The sequence below is a fragment of the Cornus florida genome, unplaced genomic scaffold (genome assembly GCF_030987335.1).
Source record: "Cornus florida cultivar Cherokee Brave unplaced genomic scaffold, ASM3098733v1 CherokeeBrave_3.0.0_Hap2_Chr06, whole genome shotgun sequence".
NCBI classification, from domain to species: domain Eukaryota; kingdom Viridiplantae; phylum Streptophyta; class Magnoliopsida; order Cornales; family Cornaceae; genus Cornus; species Cornus florida.
Genome location: NW_026775576.1, coordinates 74,464,939 through 74,484,089, shown reverse-complemented (window position 1 = coordinate 74,484,089; position 19,151 = coordinate 74,464,939). Strand labels below are relative to the sequence as shown.

General features: G+C 39.1%; 2 protein-coding genes and 1 pseudogene across 2 annotated transcripts; all 3 read left to right on the top strand.

The window, feature by feature from the left end:
* Window positions 1-1,588: 1,588 nt before the first annotated feature.
* LOC132314355 (uncharacterized) lies at window positions 1,589-2,877 on the top strand. The gene is made up of 3 exons (XM_059813231.1): window positions 1,589-1,688; window positions 2,078-2,372; window positions 2,529-2,877. The coding sequence occupies exons 1-3, from the start codon at window positions 1,589-1,591 to the stop codon at window positions 2,875-2,877; spliced, it is 744 nt and encodes a 247-aa protein (XP_059669214.1).
* A 3,166-nt stretch (window positions 2,878-6,043) lies between these two features.
* LOC132314354 (uncharacterized) lies at window positions 6,044-6,712 on the top strand. The gene is made up of 2 exons (XM_059813230.1): window positions 6,044-6,253; window positions 6,368-6,712. The coding sequence occupies exons 1-2, from the start codon at window positions 6,044-6,046 to the stop codon at window positions 6,710-6,712; spliced, it is 555 nt and encodes a 184-aa protein (XP_059669213.1).
* Window positions 6,713-18,712: 12,000 nt separating this feature from the next.
* Window positions 18,713-18,811, top strand: LOC132315242 (small nucleolar RNA R71; annotated as a pseudogene).
* The last annotated feature ends 340 nt before the right edge of the window (window positions 18,812-19,151 follow it).

The following is a 19,151-nucleotide window of genomic DNA, read 5'->3' as shown; positions in this document are numbered from 1 at the left end:
GCTGGCTATTTTTATTATTTTTATAAAAAATTTAAAATTTATTTCATATCAATTAATTCAAATAGAAATAGTGTAGGAAAAATAAAATAGAAACATTTCAAAGAGTCGTTGAAGTGAAGGAAAAAAAATACAGAGAGTCAAGTGTATTCTTAATAGGCAGCGTGTAGGCCTCCTATTTGGCGAACCCAATATGTCCTTCACTTGAGAAGTTCTTTGGGTGAATCAGATTTGTATGCCCAACTAATGGAAGTGTTGACACCCATTTTGGCATTTGGGTTGTTGACCCATCTTCGGCCCAATCATGGATCCATAAATCCGAATGTCCTCGGCACCCATTTTGGTAATTGGGTTTTGGCCCTAATTTGATTTGATGAATAGTGAAGTAAATAGTAATATGGGCCAATAGTGTAAAACCTGTGAAGCAATGATATGCTGAAAGATTGGGCCGAGAGGATAATGGGCCGAAACATGCAACAATGAGAGTGGGCTATAAGATATTTTGGTGAATCATTGAGCTGGTCTTTGTTTGGGGTGGTCTGATACAATGAGGAGAGTGTTGGGTTTCATGCGTTGTTGGTTGAATGACATGCCAGGAATTTTAAAGGAGCAAGGTTACATACAAGAGCATTGCAGATAGAATAAAAGATGTTTGAATTTTAAATACGTTAGATAAGGATTATATATTTATCTGGTGTTCAAATAAAGATAAGAGTTAGTATTTAGTTATGATTAGTTAGATTTGAACAATTATTTAAATGTATTGGAATACAACTAGAATGCATGTATTTAGGATTTTTGTTTAATTGTTTACTCTATAAATAAATAAAGAGGCATGCTGTGTAAGAGGTCCAGCATCCTCATAATCAATTTATTATTTTGTTTGCTTTCTCAAGCACTTTCCTTAAATAACATCATTGTTATATCTATCTCTCCCTCCCTAATTCAGTCTCGTTCTATTTATCTCCCTATTTCTGTTTCTCTCTATCTCTTCTCCCTATCACTTTCTATATCTATTTCTTCCCCTTTCTATTCTCTTGATACGTTACTATAAATTATTCACTGGAAAGTCCTTTTAACTAAGGCAATTTTGAACCCAAAGAGGAATTTTTCTGTTCCCTTTTTCCTCGTAATCGTCTGAAAGTTAACTCGCTCAAAGGGACTAAAGTTGACAATTCACATATTGAACCATATATTTGGTTCTGGCACGTCCGCTCCATCTCAATTTAAGATCGGATTTTAGGAGCCGATTTTAGCGTCAACATTTTTGGCACGCCCGGTGGGACCCATCAGGTGAGTAATTATAGTAAATATGCCTCCAAAGCTAAGAAATTCGAAAGGTGTGACAATAGGTGACAATGCGGACGAGGAGAACCAGCAACTCGGCGTTGGTGATGACGCCGATTCATCTATTCCATCCGATCTTCCTTTAGGTCGGGTACTGGAATCGATTATGCAGAAAATTGATGCCCAGCAAGCACAGATTGGTGAAGTACGGTCTCAGGTGGGGGAATCAAATCAAATTTTGGTTTCTCAGATACATGAGATGAGGTCGATGACTGGATAATTAAATCAGATGATGTACGCTCAAATGGAGAAGATGAATCAAAGGCTTGAAACCAGTATATCGACTAATCAAAATCGACATGATCAAGCCGAAGCCTCCCATATTAATGAGTCCATATTTCAGCGTATGACGACACCATTGATACATATTTCCCAAGGGCCCCGAACAAGTATCGTACCACCAAGTGTAGGACTTGGTGTTACCATTGGCAACGCGCTGAATCATATACTCGGCATGCCAATGGGGAATCTACCAATCTTATCAGACCCACCAGCAGTAAATACTGTGCCGGTGTACTAGCCACCAATGAATGATCAACATAATCAGAATGTGCAGCGTCCACATGTGCAGCTGATTCCACCAGCAAGGGATCAGTAAGAAGTAATAGGCAACCTAAACCAAGGCAGGGCTAATCCATTGATACCTCCAGCGGCTGCTGGGGGGCAAGTAAATGCTAATCATCAAAGGAGTGGGTTAATCCATTCATTCCTCGGCACCCAAATGATCCTGCAGGAAGAAATGCAGGGATTGATAGGGCTCAGATTTTGGCTTTAATACAGGCCGAAGTAGCACAAGGTCGCAGACGTGCTCGGTCAGTATACAGAAAGCCCTATCCCGATCATGTCGATGCCCATGAGTTGCCTAGAAATTATCGGTATCCTTATTTTTCTATGTACAGTGGTGAAGAAAATTTCTCTACGGTGCAGCATATTGCAAGGTTCACTGCACAATGTGGAGAAGCAGGTCCTAGCCCTTGGTTAAGGATGAGGTTATTCTCTAGCTCTCTTGCCAGGGCAGCGTTTGAATGGTACAACAACTTATCGGCCAATTCTATTCAGACTTGGGATGAGATGGAGGAAGCGTTCCATACCCAATTCTACCGAACAGAGACAGAAGCTACACTGGTAGACATATCTCGATTATCTTAGTTGCCAAGTGAATCAGTTGAGACTTTTGTTGCCAGGTTCAGAAAGGTTAAACTCAAATGTCGAGTAAGTTTGCTAGAACCAAAATACATCAAGTTGGCATTAAATGGTTTAGACATTGAACATTGCAAGAGGTTTGATGGGGTTGAGTTTCAAGATCTCTTTGATTTGGCAGATAGGGCTTCTCGGTATGAGGAAATACTAAAAGAAGAGAAAGGAAGGAAGAATTCTTCTAAGGGTACTTGGTACAAGGACCCTAATTATGAGGTATTCTCGGCAGAAGTTGGAGATAAATTAGAGGTTGACGTTGCCGAAGTCAATATCAAAAAGCCATACGTTTATGAAGCGTTGGTTAAACCTAAACTGACCACGGGGGGTAATTCATGAACATCAACATCGGCAGCAAGGAAAGGTCCTGCCGATATCGGGAAAAGCTATTCTTTCGACTTGTCGAAAACAGATCAAATCTTCGATCACTTGATGGCCGATAAAATGATATCTTTGCCTAAAGGGCATAGGATTCCATCGGCAAGTGACTTGAAAGGAAAAGAGTATTGTAAGTATCATAACTCTTGGAACCATGCTACTAATGATTGTACTGTTCTACGAGGTGTGTTGCAGAAAGCTATTGACGAAGGCACTTTAAAATTCCCGGAGAAAACTTCAGAGACCATGAAGGTGGATACTAATCCGTTTCCAACAATCACATCTACAAATGTGATAAGCTTAGCCAAGCGAGAGAATTGGCAGGAGGCTGAAAAGATATCTGGTGAGTTCCTTTCATCAACTGCGACACCTGAAAAGATGGCAGAATTGCAGAAGCAATTAAGGGAGGCTCAATTAGCTTTGATTGATCATGGTTGTTGCCCAAATTGCAAAGGAAAGCAACAACCAAAGGAAGATGTACCAATGGAGGTTCAACCAAAGAAGAAAGGAATTCTTGAGAGGCTTATTTTCCCATTGAAGCCTGGGGAGGAGCCTCAGCAAGGTGGTACCAACAACAGCCATTTGAAAAAGGGGAGGCCAACCCGGCAAGTTGATATATCTAGCTGATTTCATCCTCAAAATCGGCATCCCAGTTTTAAGAGGTAGTCGCCGGTTCAGTCAGAAATTTGGGTACAGAAAGGAGCCGATTCATATAGAGTACGAACTGTGAAACCAAGGACAGACTGGACTGAAGATAGATGGACTCGAGTTAATCATCCAAAGTTCCTTAAAGCTCAACAATCTTAAAATGGGGGCCTCACTCGATCTTAGAAGCGTAGGGAATAAAGGAGAAGGGCTGAGGGAAAAAAGAGAGCCGAAGGAGGAAGCAAAGTAGTGCAAGCAAAGGAAATCGGCATTCTAGATAAAGATGAACTGGATGAAGAGCATCAGCCGACGTGACCTAGACGTAACACTGAATTTAAAATTCAGTTTGGCAGTTTCCCAGATGAGATGTCATGTAACATGATATTTGTATTACCAGCAATGTTCCAGGCTCCATCGGCATCAAATACAAATACTGAGAAGAATGAGAATGAAACTCAACCGATTTGGAATTTATCAATTCTTTCCTCAGAATCGGTAGAGAAAGTGGTTTTTGAAAAACTTTTGTTAGCAATGACTCAACAGCTCAGGCTTTTGTATGTTAAGGTGTGGGTAGAAGATCAACCTATTAATCGAGTCTTGGTAGACAATGGCTCGGTTCTGAATGTTATTCCAACAAACACATTGAAGAAACTTGGCAAGAGTATGGAAGATGTTAAACCTACTGATGTAGCAATTTGTGGTTTCAACGGAGGCTCTACTAGCACTAAAGGGATCCTTCCTTTAAAAGTATAAGTTGGAGGTATGACGTCTTTTGCGGCATCTTTTATTATTGAATCCACAGCTTCCTATAATTTGTTATTAGGCCGTGACTGGATTCATCCAAATATGTGCATCCCATCATCATTACACCAGATGTTAATTTTTTGGGATGGAGATAAGGTAAAGATAGTGAATGCCGATGATAGGCCATTTGTGGCAAAAGTATACTCGGCAGATGCTGTTTTATATGACGAAGAATGAGTTCCTATTCGGTTTATGGGAACAGGAGCCGATGGAAGACCAACCTCGGCAACCATGAGAAGAAGTCTTGCCGATTGAGAAATTGGCGAGTTGCAGCAGGAGAATTCCAGGCTGAAGGTAGAACTCCCTCGGCTTGCTATAATTGAAGAAGTTGTTGATAGAAGCGAAACTTAAAAGGGAAGTTGCTCGGCAGCAGGCCTTTAGGGCCACTTGCATTAGGCTACAAGCATATATAGCCGAAAAATGGCTAGAAAAAGAAGGAATAATAGAACCAGGACCATCGGTTAATCTTACTGAGATCGATCGGTTCAGTAGTGAAAAGTTGGATGCAATTCAGTTAGGAGACTTGGAGTTAGCACCGGCTAAGCTCGATGATATTAAAGCAGAAACTCAGGATCCATTAAAGAAGGTGAATTTAGGCACTGACGCAGAGCCTAGACTAACTTATATCAGTGCACTGTTAGAACCAGAATTACAAGCCGAGGTTATCGGCATGTTGAAATAATACAATGATTGTTTTGCTTGGAATTATGTGGAAATGCCTTATTTATCCAGAGATCTGATGGAACATCGGTTGCCCATTAAAGATGGCTACAAGCCATATAAACAGCCACCTCGTTGAATGTCTCAAGAAGTGGTAGATAAAGTTAAAGTAGAAATCGAATGATTGTTGGATGCTGGCTTCATTCGAATTACAAGGTATGTTAAATGGTTATCAAATGTAGTTCCTGTTATCAAGAAGAATGGAAAATTACGTATATGTGTTGATTTACGAAACATAAATTTGGCAACTCCAAAACATGAGTATCCAATGCCGATAGCCGATCAGCTGATTGATGCGGCTGCAAAACACCAAGTTAAGTCTTTTATGGATGGACATTCAGGCTATAATTATAGTTATATAGCTGAGGAGGACATTCCAAAGACAGTTTTTAGGTGTCTTGGATCGATTGGAACTTTTGAATGGGTGGTAATGCCTTTTGGGTTGAAGAATGCTGGTGCTACATATCATCGAGCCATGAATTCTATTTTTCATGATATGCTCGGCAAGTTTATGGAGGTATATATTGATGATGTGGTGGTGAAGTCAGCAATGAAGAAGGAACACTTAGTATACCTCAAAGCATCTTTTGAGAGGATGAAGGCTCATAAGCTAAAAATGAATCCAATAAAGTGTGCCTTTGGAGTATCGGCTGGAAACTTTTTGGGTTTCTTGGTTCATCAAAGGGGTATAGAGATTGATAGGAATAAAGCTAAAGCGATTATTGATGCTAGTGTACTGAGAAGCAAGAAACAGTTGCAAAGGTTGCTTGGGCAAGTGAATTATCTTCGGAGATTTATTGCAAATACAGCTGGGAAGTTATATGTGTTTTCCTTGCTACTTAAGTTGAAGCCGATGGAAGAATTCAAATGAGATGATATACATCAAAGGGCATTTGAACATATTAAGAAATACTTGTCGAGTCCTCCTGTTATGATGCCACCAAGGAAGAAATAGCCGATGAAGTTATATTTATCGGCTGCTGAAGAATCCATTGGAGCTATGTTAGCCCAAGAGAATGAGGCAGGAAGTGAACAAGCAATATATTATCTCAGCCGAGTTTTAACTCTAGTCGAGTGTAGATATACACCGATTGAGAAATTAGGTTTGGCTTTATATTTTGCAGCAATGAAATTAAGAGTCTATATGTTACCTGTTTTTGTTTATATTGTTTGCCAAACCGATCTTATAAAGTATATGCTATCAAGGCCATTAATCACAGGCCGGATTGGCAAGTGGGCTTTGGCACTAATGGAATTCACCTTTACATATGTTCCATAAAAGGCAATTAAGGGAAGAGTATTGGCAGATTTTCTTGCCGATCATCCTTCGCCTGAAATTGAGTCACAAGTATTTGATGAGCTTGAATCGGCATCCATATTCTTGACTCCATGGACTTTAATGTTCGATGGTTCAAGTACCAGTGAAGGCTTGGGAGCTGGTATAATGATAATATCCCTAACAGGGAATCAAATTTCGTTTTCCTTCTTTTTGGATTTCAGGTGTTCAAATAATCAAGCCGAGTATGAATCATTAATTATCGGCTTGGAAATTCTTTTGGAAATGGCAGTCAAAGATGTTGACGGTGGCCGTTCCGTGAACGCCAAAATTGATGTAGTGGATGCTTAGTTCAAGGAAAGCTTTTTGGGTTAAGTTTAAATTTATAAAAACCACTACCAACACTACTACTAACGTAGCAAGAGTGAGTAGGGATCGTCCCAAGGGATTATGGGGATTGAGCAATGTCGGAGTTGATTATGGAATCGCTATTAGGGTTAGTAGGTCGAGTGATCAAACAATTGGTTGGTTGGTTGATTAAAGAGCAACTAAATTAAACTAAGTAATAGCAAAATAGTGCAATTAAGAGTAAGTAAGAGAGAGAAGAGTCTTGGGGTTTAGAAATCACCACCAAGCAATGCATTTCTATACTATTGACAAGTAAGTAATGAGGGCAATTAGGGTGTTGCAATATTGGTGTGTGTGTATTTGGTTGATTCAATAAGTAAGGATGACTAGTTAAGCATGTATTGTCTAAACGTCATGTAAAAGGCACAATGTATCTAAGTAATGAAGCATATATTGTCTAAACAACATGTATAAGGTACAATAAATCAAAACAAGTCATTAATCATTTCATTAGGCTCACAATCCAAAAACAACACAAAATTAGAGACATATGCTACTTGTATTCAAAAGCTTGGAACATCAAACAACAAGTATGGATTGTCCTCCCATTTAACACTACACTACAACTACACTACTAGTATGAAAATAAACTAGGGGAGAGGCACAATCCATCAAGAGATAAGCATGAACCATCAAGAGAATCACAAAAGCATTCCTTTAAGCACTATGTTTTGACAATCTCTAAATCCATGGCATCAATACACATAGACACGCATCAACAACACAAAATCTAGAGACAAGAACATGAACATCAATTCTAGCATACATAGACATATGGATAGAATGAAATGATCAATTGGAAGCATTAAACCACACAAATCATTGATTAAACAAGATCTATATATATCAAAGTGTCAAAACATTAATTACAACACTAATAGCTCAATAATACACAAGATTAAGATATAGAAAGCATGCTTGGGGCTAACTCTAGCCCCAAGAGGATGTCTAGCCACTCATGGTGGGGATGCTCCAACCCTCAAGGGCTAACTCCATGGAAGAGGTTTGCTCCTTGTTGATGAAGAACTCCAATGGCGTCTTTAGCCTCCTCCTCCTCTAATCTTCCTCTCCAAGAGATGATATAAAAATAATGTTGGCTCCTTTTTTGAAAAAAACAATCCTTATCCTTATATAGGTAGGTCAAAATGACACCCAAAATGAGCTGGGGTCGTGCACACAATGTTCCCTAATGATTGGATAAAGGACAACTTTCAATGAGATTGAATTTTAACTTTTTCGCACTGGAGGAAGTTCGATCGATTGAAAGGAAGTGAGATCGATCGAAAGTAAGTGAGATCGATCGAACTTAGGCTGGATCGATCCAACTGGCTGAGCTTTTCGGAAAAAGACAAATCCGAGATATTTATGGGAAAAGGACAAAAGTGGTTGGTGGGTGGTACAGCCATGGATAAGATCAATTATTTGGATAAGGACAAAGGTGTTCGATCGATCGAAGAATGATGTTGGATCGATCAAACTTTTGGACTTAAGTGCTTTGGGTCAAGGCTTGGATCTATCTTGAAGTGCTGAGATCGATCAATGTTCGATCGATCGTACCTTGGACTTGGATCGATCGAACTTGCTGCTTTGCTTCATTTTGCTTCTTTCTTCCTCCACTTTGCTCTTTTCTTTGATTAATCCCAGAATTGCTTCAATTAAGCTCTTATTTGGCTGAGTTAGCTTATTTTCGGGATAAGTGCCTGAAAATAGAAATAATACGAAATCAATCTAAAACAGTAAAGTAAGATAGATAAAGGTATTAGAATGCCTAAGCTTAAGGGGTTTAAATACGCATTTTTCAGTGCTCATCACACCTCCAAACTTAAATATTGCTAGTCCCTAGCAATGAACTAGAAAGTAAAGCAATGAAATGAACAACTATACAACTATAACTAGAAAGCAATAAATGGATAACGCCACTTTCGTAGGGAACACGATTGCATTTAGCATATGCAACAAGCCTTTTAAACCCCTAGGTTACCCCTAGTGGACGAGTGAAATCTCGTGAGGGTTTCCAGAAATGGTACCCACAAATATTAAGCTCATTTTTTTCAAAAGAGGTACCAATATTGCAAATAAGCATTGGGAGAAAACTACCTCAAGTATGCAATTTTTCAACCCTTTCTAAGCAATCTCTCAAAATCTCAACATTAAGCAAGCAAGTATGGTCCTCCACACATCAAGGAAATGATCATGCAAATCAAAACAACTCTAGAATTCTTTTGAGTGGACTGGCATCAATGTGTTACTATCTTAGCCAACTAAAGAATTAATCACATCCTTACCGTCAAACTAGCACACAAATCTAGTACCGATCATCAAGACAAAAAGTGGACCTTTTATTAAAGCTTATTGTTCTAGGTGCGCTTATTCTTTTCACTTATTTTTTTTTTTAGAGGATCAAAGATGGAAGCATAGTGCAATGTATTGATCTATTAAGCTTTCTAGCGATTCATGAGGTCGAGCGTTAGGTCAATGACTCCCAAACTAGACGGCTTTAGGGCACTAGGTGTTCAAACACCCCTACGGACTTACAAGCTCAAATTAACTAGGCTACAAATCAAGACAACAACCATCTAATCATTTCCCACTTCTCACCATTTGGGAGAAGTCCTCACTTTTATTGCTTTTGCAACTTTTTTTTTTGAATAAACAAGTTCAATTATTAACCTAAAGTTTGGGCCCTCCACCTTTCGGCGCGAGAAGTTTAGTGCTTGATGAGGTTAGAATCCCGGCTACTTAGTGAAAAGGGGTTGTTATCCACCTTTATCAAGAATGAAAGCTTTCAATGCACTACTAGCTCAATTGGGATATAACCAATTCAATAATTAATAAAGCATGTACCCCACAAATGAATACTAGTGTGAGCCCGTGCTAGTGTAGAAGACTAGAGTGAATCTCAAAACAATCACAAAATCAAGATGAAGAAGCAAGATATCAATCTTTCAAAAAATTTACTCCTAAATGGCATTCATAAGGCATACAAGGAGTATTGGACTCTCAAGTTAAGCAATTTTTAAATTTTAAGCAATATAGTCCTCATAAGATCAAAATCATAGCTAGGTATGGACCAATCATAGAAATATCCCTCAAATACACGAGTCATGCTAAAAGTTTGGATTTAAAATTATCACTGTAGAGCACCATTCCCCCCAAACTTAAATAGCACAATGTCCTTAATGTGCAAGAGAACAAAGGAAAGAGTATACCAATGTAACTAAGCAAGAATGATTGGGACTGAAGTATTAGAAGTGGGTGGTATAGCCCCCCCAAACTTGGAATGAACTGTGGTCCTGAAAATTGGCACCTGGATAAACTTATCAGATAACAAAATAGGATAATCAGTGCACAGTGAACATGCAAGTGTAAATGGGATAAACAGATAACGAAATGAGAGAGGTATAAGGGTGGTCCTGAAAATTGGGTAGCACTCTCTCACTGAAGTCACTGTGATGGACCTGATGGAGTCAAACATACAGATATGAGAATATAATCATATGACATCCATAGCAAAAATAGATATATAAAACAGAGAAAGTGCAGGTACAACAAAAATATCAAAGCCGACAGACCGGTTGTAAAAATAATACAGTGACAATAATAAAATATCAAAAGGAGAGAGGGATCATAAGATAGAAAAGAGTAGGAGCTCAGGAAGATGAGATAGGACGGGTAGGTCTGCCTTCGCAGATGTCTTTAGATAAATCTCTGAACATGGTCGCGACATCCGTGCGGAAGGTAGCGAACTCCGCTTTGTGGGCCGTGAGGTCAGCTCTGATGGCAACAACAGCGTCCTCGAGCGTCTGCAGACGCATTCCAAGCCGGGGGTCAAGTCTGGTATGGAGGAGTCAGAAGACAGCTCCTGGGTCTGCTCCTGTTCATGGATAGGTGACCCGGCTGGAGAATGCTGAGCTATGTTATCCGCTGAGTGCTCCAAATGAATGTCTATATCAATATCATCATGCTCGGCAGCTAGATCGACTGGTGCATCATCCGCTACGGGAGCTGCTGCTGCTGGCTCTGCTGGTGCCGGGGTTGCCTGTGCTGCTGCCTCCTCCTCTAACTCCAGCTTTGCAGCCACCAGTACGGCATGGATCTGCAGGTGAGTGATAATAGCTCTGTAGCTTTTGTCCCAGTCCTTCTTGAGGAAGTGACAGGAATCTCTCTCGGGGTCCTCCTACGGGTGGATGGGATAGCGCTGGTCAATGAGAATCTGGGTGATGAGGTGGCTGAATGGAAGAGACTTGGTCCTTCCGGGCGCCTCTTTGCTGACGTACTCATTGTAGAGCTTCCTCATCACGCTCCAGATAAGCGTAGGAATAGACACCCAGTGGCAGGTATAGAAGGCGTACAGGGCTGCTAGATAGTCGCCCCGCCTCTGAATCTTGTGTCCTGCCATGTATATGTTTCGGTAGAGCACTGAATCTGTAAACCATAGGTCATCCAGCAAGAATGTCCGGGTGGCGAAGGTCTCGCCACCGACATGGTGACCTGTGAGAAAAATCGCCATATCGGCGTAAGAAGGCCTGGAGCCTGGGATAAGTCTCCTAAAGCTCTGGCGGGCATCGATGTGGACAGTGAGTCCAACGGGCCAGAGTATCCACTGTAATGGTGATCTCATGGCCATCGATAGAGGTGATGAGCTCGGCTGTAGTGCGCGGCGACGGTCGGAGGTTCTGGTAGAACAACCGTACCAGTCGCGGGTAGATCGGCTCTATGACTGGGACAAGAATAGCTGAGAGGCCCCGCTGAATGATGTCCTGATAGGCAGATTGAGTCAGCACCGATCTGGAGAAGAATGCAGTGTCGAATGCTAACTCGTGCTCGATAGTCATGTGTGCAAATCTAGGCGCGAGCCTATCGCGCTGTAGATGAGCTGGCTGAACAGGTGGAGCCGACTGAGCTGGCTGCTCAACGCCTCTATGCGGTGGAAATGGTGATGGAGTGAATGTAATACCCCTAATTTTTAAAAGGACATAACTGGAATTTTTTTATTTATTTTATATGCATTTTATTGATTAGTTGATTTATGTGCATTTAAATATGATTTATATGGCTATGTGTTTAAGGGTTTTTATTTGCTTAATTGATAATTGTGTTTGTTTAAATTCATTGTAATTGTTTTTAATTTAATTATTGGTTAATTTAAAGTTTTGATTATTAGTGACTTAATTGACGTGTAGTTTTTGGTAGCTTATATAATTTAGGTGTGTTGTATTTATGGTTTAGATTTAGGGTTTTATTTTCGTGTAGTCGCCGACTTAAATTAGGTTTTACGTAAATCTTATAAATATACGGTTATATAATTTGACTTAAGGTTGGGACGTATATATATAAATCTTATACGTCTGCTAGGGTGAGGAAATTAAAACTCAATTCACGTAAGGGTTCATGAGAGGAAAAACAGAGAGGTTTCTTGAGAAGGAAGAACAGAGGGAAATTGAGAGAATCAATTAGGATTGCAGCCATGGATTAAAGGTGGGATCAAGGAAGAAAGAGTCGATGGCTTGTGGAATAAAACTGTAACAGTGGGAGAGTTGCAGGTAGTCTACAGTTCGTTGCAGAATTTAGCAACGGCGATGAAGGTTTCAAACCGGAATCTTAAGGCAAGTTTCAGTCTATTCCTCTCCTGTAAACTTGTGTTCTGTGCATTCTAAATGGTCTCCAAGAAGTTAATTAAACATTAAAACGGATGTGTTATGCATGATTAAATCAAATTGTAATCTGTAGTGTGCCTTTGTTTAAACTGTAACTATTTCGATTGTGGCTAAGCTTTTGTCAAAAAAATTCATAAGGGATTTTAAAGAGTTTCTAGGACTGTTTGGATCTAAATTAGAACCTAAGAAGTTTTAAAAAAAAATTCAGACAGAGACTTGGAATTTTGCCGGTTTTAAATAACTGAAATCGGTTCGTGCATAAACTGTTTTGGATTATGTATTAAACTTCTGTAAATTATTTTCCTAATGGAATGTGAGGAGTTTATAGTATTGTTTAGATTTAAATTAGACCCTAAGAAGTTTAAAAACAATTGGGACAGTGACTGGAACCTTCGTCGGAAGTGAAGGGGGTGAATGGACGAAGCAGAGGCAAGCAGAGACGGCTCTCAGGGAGAGAGCCGGCTCCCTAATAATGGGAGCCGGCTCCCATGAAGAGAGAGCCGGCTCTTCATGAGGAAGAGCCGGCTCTAGAAGCTTAGGAGCTGGCTCCAAGGGTTTCCAGAGCCGGCTCCCCTGGTTGTTAACACCTACGGGTGTTTTCAGGCGGTTTTCTGGGTTTCAGGGACTTGGATGTGATTTTGGGAAAGTTGTGGGAGGTTTTAAAGGTTTAAAATTAACCTATTGAAGCTTGAAACCAGTTAGTATAAGCTAGTGTGCTAACCTTAAAAGGTGGATCATGAAAAATAAACACGTGATTATACATACTGTTAAAGAAGGAGGAAGGATGAAGTTGTTAATTTGTTTAGCAACCTAAATGAACTGTGAAATTTCTTATTTGATGTTATATAACGGATGTAGATAACTTAATAAAGACCAAAAATATTGGTTTAGGATATGGTTATTGACCACATGAACTTTAGATGTTGAGTTGCATGCTATCGGGAGTTGTAGAAGCTTTTGTTGCCAGTTTGGATTTAGTGATCTAAATGGACTGGTCTGGAATTTCATATAATGTGCTCAGCTCATATTTTTTGTGTATCATTATGTTATACTCTGGGATTATTGGAGGATGAATTAGACGTTATGAAATTTAATGTAATATGTTCAGGTTAAAATTCTGAATATTATTATGTCATGCTATATAGGTTAATTGAGGAACTGTTAAAATTACTGTTCATTCAATTATGTGGATATGGATGATTTAAATTGTTGATTATGCTTTAGCAATTTAAATGGAGGTTTTATGATTATAATCATATACTGGATGCATGATGAGATTTTAATAATATATGTTTTCTATTATGCTGGTTTCTGGATATATTTGATGTTCATTTGAATGTACATCACTGGTGGATCATTTGCATTATTTGTACCGGTATGGGACGGTGACATATCAGGGATGGATTAGATCAAAAAGCTAAGTCCTACCCCTTCATACATACGGAATGGATTAACTAAAATAGTTAAATCCTACATGGATGCATGTCCTGTTAACTGAAACAGTTGAACAACATAACGGATGTTTGTTTTATTTTTCTGCATTAGGAAAGAATTTATATATATATTTATGGTACCGTGATACGAGCTAGAGTCTCTTGATCACGGTTAGGGTGCGTATATTGCAAAGGTTGAGTAGCTAGATATAGCTAATGTTCCCTGGTAGGTCTAGGTACTTGGCCGCTGAAAAACGTGTTTTATATGTCACCTTCTACCCAGACTGAACTATGTTATAGGCTAGTGAGCATCCTATAGTGTGTATTTATATATCTATGGACTATTTTAGATATTGCCGAGCTATCTAGGATGTATCTACGTATCGGGTTTATGTACGGATTGTAGTAGGATGGAACTTGCATGTGGGCCTGACCCACCTTTATTTTTCAGGTGTTCGTGAGGACCAGGCTTAGGGTTTGATCGTGGTGATGCAGATACAGTCACTCACTCTTCCGACTACATAGAATTTTCTTTCTTATTTTGGTTTTGGATTTTAATTTTGTAAATGTTTTACCAGTTGGAATTTTTAGGGGTCCACTAGATGGATTCCCGAGTTGTACAGATTTGAAGGATTTAAATGTTATTAATTTATTATTTTAAGTTGAGGATTTTTATTTTAGAATTCTTTCAGCGTTTTGTTATTTTATTCTTAATTCAAATTTTATTCCTACTTGTTTACATATTAATTGTCTGATATCCCTCGGATCTGTGCTCGAACTTGATCACCCGTGGCTCTAGAATCGAGGGGTATCACAGTGAATGCTGGACGAGCTGGCGACTGGGGTGGAGTAGGGTGTAATGGCTCCTCTGTATGAGAGGGCTGCGCAGTCTCCCCAGTCCGCTGTCTGACTCTCCTCTGTGTGTGGTCGGGACTAAGATCACGGACATGAGATGGACCGGCCCCATCGTCAAGTCTACGTCTGGTGCCATGACGGTGTCTACGTGCTACAGTCTTGACGCGAGCCATAGTCTACAAATAGAAATTCAAGAGTTAGTGCCAGCATATATAGAATATAAGGCACAATATAGAAACATGTATGTCAAATAAGATAGACAAAACAAAACATTGCATGATTCTATGCAAGTGGCAGAATATGAAACATGCCAAACAATGTAAGTATAAAATGCATCCAATGTGGAATATCACAGGCATATGGCATAAATAAGGTAGCATAAACATAAGATAAGATGAATGGAGTGTGTATATGAGATCTGTGAAATTCGGTCGATCATAAAAAGAAATGAGATCGATCACAAAAGTTGGATCGATCGAAGGTTGAGTTGGATCGATCACAAATATTCGATCGATCATAAATTTGTTTGATCGATCAAACAGTGCGACGATGAAACCTAACAGTCACAGATCTGTGACTTTTGAAGCATGGGGCCCACACGAATAAGTTCATGGACCCTCCAATAACACAAATGAATCTTAATTCCATCCCAAACATGGCCCAACATCTAAATCTAACCAAAATCCCCAAAACATATACACATATATATATACAAAAACATGGATGCTTAAGCTTGGAGAATGACAGATTTAACATGAAAGCAACACGATTATGTCATTTAGAAACAGCTATTGATGCATGATAGTTCAAATCCACGGAGGGTGTATCGGAACTTACCTCAAGAGAATGAGAGAAGTGGAGAACGAACTTGTGAAAAACTAAGATGAAGAAGATGAAGAAGATGAAGATGGACTGAGATTCAAGGTGCTTGGATCTCGCCGGAGTGGTGCCTGAACTAGGGGAGATGATTTACAGTAGAAGGGAATGAAAGGCTAGGGTTTGATGTGTTGAGATCGATCCAAATGATCGATCTCAAGACCCTTGGTTCTGTGTTTAAAAACATTTCCCGACTAGTTCGATTGATCGAAGATGAGTTATGATCGATCGAACTTTGATGAACTCCTGTCAAAGTATTTTTGGATTTTTGGTTTTTTTGAAATTTGCAAAAATAAAATTAAAAATTGGAAAATAAAGTAAAACAAAATATTTTTGATTTGCTTTGAATTTTATTTTATTTTATTTATTTATTTTTTTATGCAGGTTTTTGGTTCAAAAATTTGGCTAAGTGTTGGAACATGAGATTGATCGAATTGGGAAGTTGGATCGATCGAAGAACTTCTTGATCGATCTTGGAATGTTTCGAACGATCAGACAGAGAGTTAAAATATGCAGGTTTTTGCAGGCTCAAAAATTTTCTAAGTGTTAAGTCCTGAGATCGATCAAACTTGAAAGTTGGATCGATCGAAGAATTTCTTGATCGATCTTGGAGTTGGTTCGAACGATGGGACAGAGAGGTGATTTGGATGCAGGTTTCTGCAGATTGAAAATTTTTCTAAGTGTTGAGTGCAATCCACAGTTCGATCGATCGAACTCCAATGTATCGAACTTTGCCAAATGCTCAATTATGACATAAAAGCTTATGCAATCCTCACCAAAGTTCCTTGAAATGCATATAAACCAAAAACAAGTATCTAGACTTCGTAAGAAATGAAATGAAAGATAGAAATGGGGGAGGAATAGGGTTTTGACACCCTACGAATACTTTTGCTAGTCTTTAACGTCTCTAGCAAGACATTGGACTCTTTTACCCTGGATCAAAGATCTTATAATGCATCCCCTCCTTGTTGGGGTGATAAATGTTTTGAACTCCACCCAACAAATGGTCCTTTGAAGAACTTATTGGATCAAGCTCAAAAGAGGCTTTTGATCCTTTGTTTATGCCATCAAAACTTTTGGGCTTCCATGCCCTTTCAAAGCAAGAATTGGAAACAAGACTTTTAGAATGCAAGGTCGAAGATGATCCTTTGGAAATTTTGGTTTTACACAAAAGCTCATTTCCTTGGCAATGAAGATCATGACATTCATCTACAATATTGACCTCTCCTTCATATTTGTTAAATGAATTGGGTGTGGGATTAAAGATATTCAACTTCACCTTTATGTGGCCAAATGAAATCTTTATTATCCCCGTCTTACATTTTATGTTGGCATTAGCAATTGCTAAGAAAGGAAGGCCAAGGATAACGGGAATTTGGCTTTTAGGATTGGGAACCGGTTCTGTGTCTATGACAACGAAATCAATCGGGAAGAAGAATTTATCAATCTTGATCAAAACATCCTTAATGACACCCCTAGGTTTCTTAATGGATCGGTCGGCAAGTTACAAAACTACCGACGTCGGTTTCAATTCACCTAGGCCCAATTTAACATAGACCGAATATGGAAGAAGGTTAACACTTGCTCCTAAGTTAAGAAGTGCCCAATTAATGATATGATCACCAATGATGCATGATGTAGTGGGTGAACCGGGGTCCTTAAACTTTGGAAGAGTGTTATGTTGCAAAATTGAGCTTACTTGTTCGGTTAAAACCACTTTTCTTGGTGCTTGGCTCTTGTTCTTTCGCTTTTGGGTGCACAAGTCTTTCAAGAATTTGGCATAAGCCGGAATTTGCTTGATTGCATCTAACAGTGGAAGGTTAACTTTCACTTGCTTAAACATTTCCATGATTTCATTGGTTTTTGCCTTTTGCTTGTCTTTTGAAATGGATCCTTTTAAGGCATCCGGAAATGGAACCTTTGGTTCAAACACTTTTTCAAAGTTTTCTTTTGAACTCTCTTCAACACAAGAAGTTTTCAAATCATTTTTCAAATAAACCTTTTCAACATTATTTTTCAAAACTTCTTTTTCAAACACATCTTTTTAGACTTTCTCATCTACAAGGTAATGTATATGCAATGAAGGAGGAATGGGATGTGAAACGGGACGGGTGACAACTTGAGGTTGCACAGGTTTACTCTCTTTATTGGACATTTCAACTTGATTGTCCACAACTCTACCACTCCGCAAGATAGTCACCGCGTTAACATGCTCAATGGTATGGCCTTCCGATGAGGAATGGGTTTCCACAACACATTGTTGTTTAAGTGGGGCATTAATGGGCATATTTCCCTTCTCTCTTGCATTGAGAGTGCTTGCTATTTGCCCTACTTGGGTTTCTAGCTTAGCAATGGATTGAGAATGAGAATGAAGTAATTGAGTATTAGCCTCAAGAGTCCCCAAAGCATTCAAAACTTTTTCTTCAAAGGCGGGACTTCTAGTGTTTCCTTGGGAATAAGATTGGTTGGGAAAATGAGAATTAGCAAATTGATTCCCTTATGATTGATAAGGTCTATAACCTTGGGATCCTTGGTTTTGAAGTGGAGGTGGAATGTATTTCCCTTGGAAACCGCCTTGGGAAGGGTTTGAGCCTTCTCCTTAGTTTTTCCAAGAGAAATTAGGATGATTCCTCTAACTTGGATTATAATGAGTACCATAAGGATTGTTCCCTTGGTTTACAAAAGCCGTATTGACTTATTCCTTAGGTTTGTTATGCACTTGTTCATGAGGACAATGAGAAGTAGAATGAAGAACACTAGAATAAGTCATACATGTTTCATTTGATGCACGATGAGAATGGTTAGGAAAGGAAGATACTTGGTTCGCCGAGTTTTGGTTAATAAAAAATTGATCAAACCTTTGAGACAAAGACTTCATTTCGGTGGCTATTTCATTTGAATGTTCGACTTGATGTAAGCCTACACTCTTCTTACCTTGTGAATTTCTACCATTCTTGGATGATAATGTTCTATGCAAAGAATTTTCACTCATGCTTTCATAAAGACGCCACACGTCATCCTCATGCCTATCAATGTAAGAGCCACCCATGGAAGCATCAACCATACCCTTATAGTTATTCGATAAGCTCTCAAAGAAATATTGAACTAATTGCCATTTGGGCATGTCATGATGTGGACACTTCCTAAGTAATTCATTGAAACTTTCCCATGCCTCATGAAATGTTTCTCCACCCCCATGTGAAAATTCTCGAATTGAGGTTCTCATGGTATTGGTCTTAAAAACCGGATAGTACTTCTTTAAAAACTCTTGTTGCATTTTTGCCCAAGAAGTGATTGAAAAAGGCCTAAGATTGTTAAACCAATACTTTGCCTTGTCTTTTAAGGTGAATGGAAAAAGTTTGAGTCTTAAGACCTCTTCCGGTATGTCCGTATATTTTACGGTGAAACATACTTCAAGAAACTCATCCAAATGCTTGTAAGGTTCTTCACTAGGAAGTCCATGAAAGTTAGGAAGCATTTGAATAGTTTGTGCTTTAATTTCACAATGATATGCTCTAAATGGTGGCAATTGAATGCATGTGGGTGCATTGTATTCATTTG